This window comes from Parasteatoda tepidariorum, chromosome X2, assembly GCF_043381705.1.
Source record: "Parasteatoda tepidariorum isolate YZ-2023 chromosome X2, CAS_Ptep_4.0, whole genome shotgun sequence".
NCBI classification, from domain to species: Eukaryota; Metazoa; Arthropoda; class Arachnida; order Araneae; family Theridiidae; genus Parasteatoda; species Parasteatoda tepidariorum.
Window position 1 is genome coordinate 55,275,983 of NC_092215.1, and position 12,964 is coordinate 55,288,946.

General features: G+C 27.6%; 1 protein-coding gene across 8 annotated transcripts in view; it reads left to right on the plus strand.

Annotated features, from left to right (window-relative positions):
- LOC107453362 (serine-rich adhesin for platelets) overlaps positions 1-10,925 on the plus strand; it is a 65,137-nt gene extending 54,212 nt beyond the window's left edge. For 7 of the 8 annotated variants that reach the window (XM_016070166.3, XM_071188396.1, XM_071188398.1 and 4 more), the window contains 6 exons: positions 413-678; positions 1,662-1,858; positions 3,456-3,658; positions 4,977-5,273; positions 7,159-7,216; positions 9,996-10,925. In XM_016070166.3, the coding sequence (XP_015925652.1) occupies positions 413-678; positions 1,662-1,858; positions 3,456-3,658; positions 4,977-5,273; positions 7,159-7,216; positions 9,996-10,163 (1,189 nt within the window). In that variant the 3' untranslated portion in view covers positions 10,164-10,925. The remainder of the gene's footprint in view (positions 1-412; positions 679-1,661; positions 1,859-3,455; positions 3,659-4,976; positions 5,274-7,158; positions 7,217-9,995) is intronic. The other variant, XM_071188394.1, reaches the window with a different exon arrangement.
- The last annotated feature ends 2,039 nt before the right edge of the window (positions 10,926-12,964 follow it).

The window sequence follows — 12,964 nt, forward strand, 5'->3', positions numbered from 1 at the left end:
ACATTTCATTAAGCAATGCAATTCAGAAAATAATTTTGAAACATGCTTTTGAAGTAACAAGTTTGACTGTATATACAATACTAATTTATATTAGTATAGTATACATTTTAGAAATTTTATAAATAAGAGTTAAGGAAGCTTCCTTAGAATCTTCTACCCTTGTTTGTGTGTGTGTATATATATATATATATATTAATTTTAATTTACTGTAAAGCTTGTTCATTGATAGTACATAATTTCCGTTCAGCTCTTGACTTATAAATATGAAGACTTGACTATGTTTGAAAGTGTCAGTAATTTAAAATTATGTTTACTTTAAAATGATAAGTACAAAATAAAACAATGTTTTGTCAAATATTGTGTTTATTTTAATTTTTATGCTTTTTAGTAACTTTTAAAACTATAATTGCAGTGCGTCAGCTTTAAATAGTTGCAAGAAGTCAATTGATCATCAGCAGAAAACCACAGACACAGCAGTAAAAACCTCTGGTAAAAAGACAAGTATGCGTAGATCTACCAGCTCTAATCAAGTTAATTGTCGCCATCGCAGTGGTAAAAGTTCTCAGTTCAGCAAATCCACTTTTGGTGGCCATAGGTTAGGCATTGCCCATGGCAATTACAGTCCGAAAAAATGCAGCAGTTCTCCTCCATCCACGCATCATTCTAGAAATCAATTAGGTATTTTCTCTTATACTTGCTAATGTTTTACACATTTCTTTAGCTCTTATTGTTTCAGGTATGATATAGAAACATATGAAACAAAACAAAAATGTTTGTTAGGAATTATTAGTTTCTTCGAATTATTAGTTTCTAATTATTCTTTATAAAAAATGACACTTTAACCTATCCACAACGGGAGTTGCAAACACACTTTTGGCTGAGGCTGTGAGCTTCAGTCACTAGTGCCTGTTCAGTCCAGGGGATGTTTTGCTGTCAAGCCTTAATCCATGTAGGCACCAAAATATGAACATGTGCTGTGTGCCAAAGAAAAAAAAACAGGACTAGCTTTTGATCTAATGATGACATTCTAGGTTTCAATCTTAATGGTTCGCAGGAGTGACCTCAAATATGCTAACTAATTAGTGCAGACTGTATTTTCTTTCTCTGAATAAGCATACCTTTTTTTTGTTGATGGATTCGGATTTTTAAAGTTAAACCCCTTTTTCGAGTGGATGTGTCAACCAGCAGATGATAGTGTTTCGTGCTTGCACCTACATGTGATAATTGGCACAAAAGGGTTATAGTCTAACCCTTTTGTGCCAACACTTATTAAAAAATAATGTGGAAAAATTATGGGAAAATTTGTGAACAAATTATGGGAATAGTCTAACCGTTAGACTATTCCCGTAATTCCCCCCCCCCATCCTTCCAAAGTTTCAGTGCTTTTTGTCTTTGATGTGTTTAATGGGCATTGTTCTGTTATTGCCAAATTTTTTTTTAAATGTAATTAAAAACAGTCTTATTTATGAGATTTGATGTTTAGATGATATCTTTCTTAGATTCAATGTCATCTTGAGTTTACTAAAAAATAGAGTTCTGTATATTTTGCTTCTGCAAGCTTGACTATCATTGATGAACTGTAAAGTTTGATTTTAAAGTAAAACTGTCTATTTTTATAATAGTTGAAATATATTTTGTGGTTTTTAAATAAATTTTATTAGTTTCAGTTTTTCCATGTTACCTTGATAACGGTGACCCAGAACTTACATCCAATACAACTGGTCTTGATATGGAAAGTTTATTAGATGATGAAGAGGATTACAGTAGTGATCTTAGTGCCACAGCAAGTACTCTGGAACCAACTGAAGTGTCAATGATCAGAAAACAGCTTGAAGGCTTGGAGACAATGTATTCTGAGGTGAATTTTTTTAATTTCTCACTAGTCGAATGTTTGAAAGGTTCAATTTTTTTTGTCGTTTTTGTTTCTTCTTAATTTTGTTTTTTTACTTTCTTTCCTAAATCTTCTTAATTAAAAAAAAAAATAGAACCAGAGACAAACATGTTCATTTTTACATATTTCAATCAGGTTCAAGTCCTTAAACTTGTTTAAATTATTTCATAGAATGTTTTAATGTTAGTTAAAATGTATTAAGTTATTCCAAATTGATCCGTCATTTTTATTTTGTTTAATTTGCTTTTCCAGTTATGTATGAAGGAAAAATTTAGATTAGACAGAAAAAGAAATTTTTTTTAATGAAAATGCTCAATTCTAATGAAATTATCTATGATTATTATTCCTATAACAAAGTAATTTGACTTTAAAATACATTTCCGTACTTTTATTTATTATTTAAATAATTTGTTATCTGCTGTAAGAGAAATATTCTAAATTAGATTGAATAGCATAATTTTTGTTCCTCAGTGTTTTAAAGCTGAAAGAATTTCAATTTTGTAATACAAAATATTTTTAACTCATTAATGCCTGGCAGTAAAAGATTGTTAGTATGAATTTCTCCATTATCTACTGTATATTTCTGAATATAAGTTGAAAATGTTCAAAAGTTAATGTGGGGTGTCAGCTTTTAATCGGATCCACTAACTTTGAAAATTTCCTGGAGGACATCCCCAACAGAAATACTTTTCTTTTTGTCAAATATTAGCAATAATCAGTAAATATTATGAAACATATATACAGAACATAAAGGTACATAAAATAATAGTTGTAAACAGAGTGCCTATATATAAAAATTACACTTATTCTTCACTTTATCAGTTTTATGAGCTGAGAATGAATCGTTTACCTTGGTAGGTTTTTTAAACAAAGCGGTTCTTTGTGATGTTTTACTTAAGCTTTCTCCTAAGTTAATAGATGTTGACATTAGTCAATAATGGTAAGTGAAAAGCCTGAAGAAGGAGAGAGGGGAGCAAACCTGGTTGGGTTAATAATATGATAACTATCTGTCTGGCAGTCCCTTTCCTTGGTCCTTTGTGATGCTTTACTTTAGCTTTCTGCCAAGTTGAACTGCTGATGTCAATCTCTAATGGTAAGTGAAAAGCCTAGAGGAGGAGAGAGGGGAAACAAAACAGGTTGGGCTCATGATATGACACCAATCTTTGTTGCTCATCTGAAATACTTGCTGATTAAAGAGTGGGTACATTTCCAAGAGTAGCGTGCGTGCCTACTTTTACATCGTTTTTTTACACCAGTTTTGAATTTTGGGTGAATTTCCAAATAACAAGTGTACTCCTCTGTTAAATACAGATGAGCATTTGAAACTTTTATTTTCAATCTCTTAATTTATTTAGTTTCTAAAATAAATAATATTTGGGAAATTAAGATTTTGTTTTGATTATAGTTTTTAAAAAGTAGTTTTAAATTGTTTTGTTGTTTGATTTATTTAAATAACAACTGTCTCAATAAGCTTGTTTTTACAATCTATGCTTTTTCATAGTATATTATTCCATTAACGATAATATTCAACTTGATTCATGATATCTATGTTTAATATTTATAGATCTTACACCTTTTGGGTGTAAAAAACTCATGTAAAGCCAATCCATTTGCTGCTTCAATAGAAACATCACGTCATTCTAGACACAAATTAAACGGTAGCCTCTCATCATTAACAGGACCTAGTTCTACTAGTCGCGGAAATCATAGTTTTATGGAAAAGAGGAGTGCATCGGAGAAAAGGCGTACAAGAGAATGCAGGACAAGGTATTTGCAAAAATGCTCTTCAGTTCTTTTTTTTCCTTCCTTCCTCAACGGCACGACAGCCCCGGGTGGGCCCTGGCCTTCTCAATTAACTTCCTCCAGGCCTGCCTCCGCCTGGCAGTTGTCTTCCAGTTTGAGACTTTTAAGACTGAAAAGTCTCTTTCCACGCAGTCGGCCCATCTCAGCTTTGGTCGACCTCTGGGCCTTGATCCGATGGGCTGAGCCGAAAAGATTATGTTTGTGGAACGCTCTCTGTTCATTCGAATGATGTGACCAGCCCATTTAATTCTTTCTCTTTTTTTTGCATTGTCATAAAATCTGAGCATAATTTATTTTTCTGTGAAATCATGTGATTTGTCGATAGAAAATAATTTCTTTTTGTGTGAACTAATATTTTTTTATTTTTAACTATGAACATTACAAATAAGAATGATTATTTTTTAGATTTTAACTATCAAAAATTACATAGAAATTAATAGAAACAGCTTGAGTTTATTGATGTTGCATTCAGTTATAAATATTTCTTTTTTTCAAAAAAGGGGAAAAAATAGCGACGTTTATTTAATAAATTTTTTTAGATGTTTATTGATTTGGTTGGTAATCTTGTAGTTTTTATTTAAAGTTTTTGGTTAGAGGTTAATATTTTTTTTTTCTGATTCAGTTGACAGCAGGTTGAGGATTTAGACAAATTATTGTGAGATAGACTATGATAAATGAATGACTAAGTGAAATTTATGAGTGTTAGAACTGGTTGGTATATGTTAATCATAATATGATTTAGTTATGTGCAACCTATATATTCAACTTCTTACTTGTTGTGTGATATTTTTTCTTATATTATTTCTGCCAAAATTGATTATTTTAATAATTCTAAACTAATTGATTTTTGATGTCTATGTATTGCTAGTGAAAAGATATAAAAGAGTGATAAAAGGAAATTGAGTTGTTATCCAGAGTTTTTTTTTACTCTCTTGCTATATGTTTCATTAACTTATACAGCATTATAAATAGAGTTTGTCCAGTCACATAATCTAGAGCAAAAACCACAAACTAAGAGCACTCCAACCATATACTCAAAGTGCTAAATTAGTGGAGGGAAAAAATTTTCAAAATGATATTTTTTTTCCTTAATGATTTTTAAATCTTACATAAGCATAGCTTGAATCCCTTTCCTTTTTGTCTGAAAAAAAATAGCAAACTTTGTATATGTATTTCTAATATTTGTATCTTTAAAAATGAAATATTTTTTTTTTTACTCATTTGTTGCAAATTTAAGATTTTATTAGTAAATATTACAGTTATATACTTTATAATGTTTTAGTTCTGCTGGTAAACGTCTTCAAAGATTAGAGAGTCATGTTGTTACTTTAGCTAGAAGTGTAGCTCACCTTTCTTCTGAAATGAGAACTCAACATGTTCTTGTTCAGGAGCTAGAAAATATGCGGCAAGATGTGACATGGGTTCAAGAACGATTGCGATTGATGCAACTTGCTCAAGGATGTCATCCAAATAATGGTGGGGGAAGGAATCCAGCTATTGCAGCACCAAGAGCTTGGGATAATTTTCATAAAGAGGTTATAGAATTGCTGAACCCTTGCAGAGCAAAAAAATTGACTAAGTTAGTATAGCTTTTTATGTTTTGACTTGTCCAAATGTTTATGTTTTAATTATGAATGCTTATGTTTTAATTTGTCAAAACTGCATTTTTATAAGAAATAGACTGTGTAACAAATGAGGAGCTTAGTGGCAGAACCAGCTAAGTGACATTTATGAGTATCAAAGTTCATGCATTCCTCCTTTTCTTTCCGGAAAACTTTGTCTTAAGTATGTTAAGTAAACCAATCAAAAACGATTCAGAGGTAGCGTGAGCTGAAATTTTGTGGAGTAGATATTTTATCAGTATGTATCACTTAAATTGTCAAGAATTCTGTAATTTTTTTTATCTTAAAAGAGTATTCTTTTAATCAGCGCTGATTGTGGTCAAACTGTTACATCATATTATTACATATAAAGGTGTTTCTGAAATTAACTAAAAGTATTTTTAATAGTTCTCATATTAAGAATATCTAGGTATTTTTGTGGAAAAACATAAATTATTTTTAATTTTTCATTAAAGCATTGTAGTTTCACGTAAGAATGATACTTTTTAAATTATAAAACAGTATTGGGTATTTTTCTATTTTGGTAAATGATCATGATTAGTTTCGCAACTCTCATTTTTCTTCATAATTCAGTTTATTAAGTTATTACTTCACGAATTTCCGCCGTTGATCACCAATCTATTCAGTGGATATGCCACTTTTTTCTTTTCATTTTCTTAGTCTTGAATCTAGAAGACAAAAGAACATGTATTTAAAAAACATGGTGATGTTCACTTTCAAGAAGAATTATTTTTAGTAAAACTAATTAGCATTGCACAAAAAGGCGGTAAAACTACTAAAACCTTTTTAGCCTACTGTCACTGTAACTCTATTAAAGTATAATTTGCATCAACACTGCGATCTCTGTTGGCAAGAAGGAAAATAAATTTTATCCATATATCTCTGTGATTCCTTCACATGTATTCATCTGTCTTCACTAAGCCATGCCAATTTTTATCAAAAATTTGCCATTAGTTTTGCCAAATATATAAGATATCAATTCAGATTTAACTCTTAATATTTTAAGTGGGCGCATATATCTTAAAGATTGCTGATGAGCCCTTTGTTATCTTCAATTTCAAAATAATATGAAAAATAAAAAAGTTTTTGGTAATTACTAATATTATGTTAATTGATACTATTTTAATATGTACTATGCATGCTAATAAAGGTATCACAATACCTACTATAAGTACTGTAAAAATAGGTTTTTTATATCCTAGCTAATTTGATAAATATCGGAGGAATTTTTTGATTATGGTAATTTTTTACTCTCATGAGTTGATCTTGAGCAATAGATTTATGCCAAATTATACTAAACATTGTTAATTTTGATTTTGCTAGGATGAACTTTTAAAAACATGTTTTGATTAATCTAATGAAATAAAGGCACCAAAAAGAGCTGCAAATAACAATAAATAAAAAAACTGGAATTGTTTTAATGTGTTCTCTTCTTTTTCTCTTGTAATGTATTACTTATTATGGTATTTTATGTAAAATTATTGCTTGGGTTAAAATTCTTTTTGTATGATTGAAATAATGCCCTTAAATTATTTGGTTTAAATATAATTATTGAATGCAATTAAATTTATTTTAATTAAAATCTCATGTGTTATTACCAACCATTCTTGCAGTTTCCTATTTTTTTTAAGTATTGCATAGTTTGTCAAAATGATAACAAAATTTTATAAAAAATATTTACCATATTTTTGTCCACTCTTCTCACCTTCCATTTGGATGAGTATTTCATTAGTAATCTGTTGCCACCTTATTTTCGTCTGCAAATAATATAATTTAATGAAATGGAATAGCACATTGGTTACATTATTCTGAATTAATAATATTTATTTTTTTGAATTGCAGATTTTTTGGTGATGAGCCACCTCTAATTAGGCAGTTTCTAAAGCGGTTAGGATATGAGGTATGTTTTTTCTTGTAATGATTTTTAATGAGTAGATATAAAATGGAAAACTGATTATGTTTATAAGTTACTTATAATTATAGAAACATTCTTATTATGAAAGAGAAAATGTTAGTTTAAATAAAGAAATTAATAACTTGATTATTTTGAATAGAAACTTGTCAAAGTGCATTATAGTATATTTCTAACAGAACCTATGTTCATAAATTGTCTATGGTCATTCTAAATGTGAAAAATTCCTGAGTTAAAGTACTTTTAGTATGATTGAAATACTATCTTAAAATTATTTGGTTTAAATATAATTATTGAATGCAATTAAATTTGTTTTAATTTAGTTTTAATCACTAGTCTAAAGGCAACTTTTTATTAAATGGACAGAAAGTATTTGCAGTATAGTTTCTTAGAATTTGTAATAGTTAATTATATTAATACTGATTCTTAGTTTTAAAAAAAATTCTACATATTCAAAAGGTTTAATTACGCAACCTTATAGAAGTCTGTATGCAATATTCTTTGTTGCTTGTTGTAAGAAAGAAGAGGCTAATGTGGACAGGTTTCACAAATTTGCCAAAAAAAAAACAACAAAAAAATTTATTAACCATTATTTTGAATATATTTTGTATTTTTCTAGTTAAAATGTTAACGAAAAAAAAATCATTGTCTTTATTATGAATTATAGATAAGCTAATTTGGATGTAAAGTTTTCTAATAATCTTTTTTTAAAAATTTTTTGTTAGACATGTAAATAGGCTGGGGTTGACACTTCTTTAAACTCACTCTTTAATCTAGCATTACTTATTTTAAAGAATCAAGTCAAATCAATATGGAATTAATTTTAGTTTAAAAGTACTGTTTTGAGTAGATAGCCTTACTTAAAAAAATTAATGTTAAAGCCTAATAAAAACTTAAATTCCAACTTCTTCATTTTAGCGAGAGTTTTTTCTTGATTATTTAAAGTGGTAGCCTTTTTTTTAATTTGATATTTCATTTTTGGTATAATAAAGTTGTTTGATGATGATTTGGCAACTAGGATATTTAAACAATTAAAATAAATATGCAACAACTGATGATAGTGAGCAGAAGTTTTTAAGTGATGGCCAAAATAAGAATTTTTACTAACATTAATTGTTATTACACTAAATTTTGTAATAATCTACAATTTCTAATTCTAGAAATGTGTAAATATTGTATCAGTGCTCTTTGAAGTTCTGAAAACTTTAAATACTGGTAACGAAAATAAAACAAAATTTGATCGTTTGCTAAATTTGTGATCATCACTGTGCATTATTTTGCAAAGTGAATATCAGCATGAGAACTGAGGGCTACTTGATCTCTAAACATTAGCATTAGAGTAAATTTACTACCACTAAAAAGTTAATCTTCACACTTACCTCTATCTCTTACTGCACATCCAGACTAGCTGTGTGTAGTCATCAGTTCTTTTATTCGTTAATTAAAAAAAAGTTAATCAAAAGTGACTCCTAAAATATGTAATAAGCATATTCATTTATAATATAACTCCTATTTTTAAATAATGATGAATTAAAATAGTTTAAACTTGCAATTAAAGCAAAAATTAAAGTTACTTTTCCACCATTTATTACTTATTTATTTGCTGCATAACTATTTCGTGTTTTGTCTTGAAACTATGTCTATGAAACTGTAACACAGTTTTGCCAATCTGCTATAATTTACAGAGTCTTTTAAACAAAAGTATTACATTTGTCTGCACTAGCCCCATGTCAAGACTACCTCCTCTCCCCTATTTCTTATGAAAAAAGATTTTTTTTTTGGAAGTGATATAAGGAAAACTATTCTAAATTTTCTTCTGTTTTATATGTTAAAATTTCTATCTCAATGCTATGGTTTTATTGTTTTGGTTACTTAATTAACTATACTGTAACAAATCGTAATCAAAAATACAAATCATTATAAAATAGTGTTAACCAAAATTATTATGTGTCTCTAAATGTTTACAAAAAATCACCATCTTATATGTTACAGATCTATGAAACTTAATGTAAAGGTATGAAACTTCATGTAATGTAAAGACGTAAGTTCTATAAAAAAAATTAAAAAAAATACCAAATAAAAGTAAATTTAAAATGAATTGGAACAAAATTTAATTTGAGAAAATTAACTTATGTTTATATTACAAAAACTAAGATGTTTTTTTTTTAGTTTTTGTAATATAAACCTAGGATACAATTAATTTGAATGTTATTTACCACATTTTTGTGAAGAATTAGTACAGAAAAGAAAAACTCGTGACAAAATGTACCATATAAATTGAACTCAAAAATTTTGAACCTTAAACCATTGTGTAACAATTGGTAAAGTTTTGCTGCTTTTCTTATACCTTTTGAACTAATTTCCTTCATATTTTGTATTAGTATAATAATTTGAATAAAGGTTTTTTGTATTAGTATAATAATTGGTTGAATTTTATTGGTCGAATATAAAATAGTAAAAACTCTCCAATTAAATAAAGTAATTCAGTGCTAAAAATTGCAAGTTTCTGACAATTATTTTAAAATATTTTGGAAAAGTAATTAGAAAAAAATTGTCATAGAAAAGATTTTAACAAAATACCAATAAGAATGCGCAAAAATGCGAATTTAAGATGTTGTAATTAAATATTTATATGAATTTTATTTTTGTGACATATTATTAAGTTTTATAAAAAACCTCATAGTCTCTAGAAGAGTAAATCTATTTAATGCATTTTTATGTTGTGCTCTTATGTGCAAAATAATATATTTTTATTTTTTGTTTTTAGAAATATGCTACAAACTTTGAAACTGAAAAAATAGGAATAAAGGAATTACCATACTTAACTGAAGAACGTTTGCAAAAGATGGGAATTCCTATGGGACCTCGTATTAGAATTCTACAAGAAGCCATATCTTGTTATCCACAAAATCAATATAAAGTGTATATTGTTTAATCTATATAAGCTGTCTCAACTTTTTATTATAAAAGTTACTGTTCAGCATTTTTGTTTTTAAGGCTCATGAAATCCATTTTCAAGATTACAACATGATTTTGTGTAAGGATAATTCACAAAGAGTGAAACCCTTATTTTTAATATGTTTTCTCATTTATCTAAATCTTAATCTCAGAAATATATTACACCAGTTTTTTTTTTTTTCATTTTGTTAAATCAATGTCTAATAAATTTTGTTTTCTAATTTTTTTATGACTGGAGCTCATAGCAGTGAATTTAAGTTCTATTTGTATATAAATAAACTTTATTGTAATATTTTTTCTGTTTTTCTATTTGTAAATGTCACTTGTTTTTAAACCGTTTTTGTACTGTACATATTGTTTGAAATTTTTCTCTTATACAAAAAATATTAAAACCTTTGTGATTTTTTTTACACCAAATAGGTTTCCAAATATTTCTTTATACAGTTGTTTTGTCTATCATTTGTATATTTCATTCCATAAATGTTGTAAAATGTAATTGTACTTATAAAATGCATGCATTGTGATAATGAACAATTTTTTTCTACTTAATTTTTCTACTCCTCATTTGTTGTAAAATGTTGTTTCATTATAATTTTTACCTATTCAATCTCATAACTACTTACAAAAAGTAGCATCATGTTTTTATTTGAATGTTGAATATACTTTTCTTGTATTATGTTGAAAATTTTATATGTATTTTTTTACAACAAATAATAAAACTGAAAATTTTTCTTTTTGATTTCTTATGATAATTTACATAGAATATAAGAAATGATTTATATGTACCAAATCAAATCAGATGAAATACTTTTTTTTTTGGTTAATGTTAAAATATGTTATTTTTATCACTTATATAAAGTTCTGAAATATGACACAAACATAATGAAACTTTTAAAAATAATATTCTAAAGAAATGTCTTAAACCTAGCTTGAGTTTAATTTTTTCTCCCATTTGTAGGCGTCTAATGATCCCTTAAAATTATTAAAGTGGTGGTATATAAACTTTTTTTTTTTTAAAGTTAACATGAAACATTTCTGATCAAAATAATTTGATAATACAAAAACATGCAAAGAGTTATTTTATGAATGGGGTGAAAATTTATCACATTTAAGTGGGTGCTGAGCCAGATGAATTTCCATTGCTTTGATGATGAGTTAACTACCTCTATAACAATTTTAAGGGACCACTGGGATGCCTTGCATTTGAAAACTTGAGCATTCAAGTTGATGATCAAAGCAGTTATTTACAATCACTTTGTGAAAGTACAAATGAAAAAAGGAAAAACAGTGTGAACTTTCCCATTGCGTCATAGAATCAACTGAATAATTATAGCCAAGGGCCAAAATAGACGTTTCTTATTATCTCCTATGAAGACTATTTTTCCTACACTGGGCTCACAAGATCGTTTATCATTATGTTTCTGCACCAGCTGTCCAATATATTCCTTCCTAAAGCTCTGTCGTAGATCATTTAATAGTTTAATTCTATATTTTTTATTTTACTAGGACTTAATGAATCCAATCATATCATCATCAATATCCTCAACATTGGAACTCCGGTTCTCGATATGAAACATGGTGGGTCTTAGAGGGATCAACTCTTCCAGATCTTCTGATACTGAAAGTAATATTAGGCTTGATTATACAATTTCGGACCCAATGATATGCATTAGTAATTCCTAGCTTAGCACAATATTTACATGGCTTAGGAGGTAGCTCCTGAGAAGTGTAGGCAAAATGACTTGTTTTTGGTTTATTTTTATTAAATTTGTCACTTTCTTTATGAGTTCTAGGTTTACTTTGGAATTGTTAGTTGAAATTTTGATTTTTGTCGTCGATTATTATAATAATTTGGATTAACCAAGTTATTAATAAATTGCCACCTTGGTGTCCAGCCTTGAAATTGTTGTCTATACCCACTAAATTTTGATTCTGGTATTTTTTCTTTTTGGAGTAAGGCAGTGGGGGCTTCATAAGTTATTTTTTAAACAATTTTTAGCCAATCGATAATGGTTTTGGGTTCTTTTAGAACTAAAAGTGTCTTTATTTGTAGGGGTAATTCCATAAGCTAACCCTCAATTATATGTTCATTACTTAAATTTATTCTAAAATATGAGTTTAGTTCTTTAGCTCGGCTAGAAAATTTTGAAAACCATTTAAACCAAATGGAGGTGAAAAATAATGTTCTTGGAGAAATTTCAACTATTTCCTGAAAATAATAATAATATAAACAGTTATTAATAAATAATTTCAAAGCTGAATCACGAATAAATTTTTGAAAATTTTTAAGTTTCCGTTCTTTATTTAATTTAGAATTTCTAGTTTGTTTTTGGAAATGTTCGCGACTGACTATGAACTGAACACCTACGGCAGGCTCAGATATTAATATGGCCGGTTTTTCTTCGGTTTATCTTCATTAAAATTTAAATTTTGAAAACTAGTATTTAATTTATCTACCAAACTATTTTTATCCCTTATTACATAATTTGACTCTTTCACATTTAATTTATAATTTTTGCCACTTCTTAAAGGCATTTAAACATTTAAAATAAATTACAATTTTTGAATGTTTTAAATTGAGAGAAAAAAATTTAAATATTTTTTTTTGTATTAAAATCAAGCACCACATAATTAATTTCAAAAATTCTAAAATTTTACTCTTGAATGTATTATGTAACACATATACTAAACATTACTAATATTAAGAAAAATAACTTGCAATAATATAATTATTATCTAAATAAGGAATATGATCAACAGAAATAAAAATTATTTTTT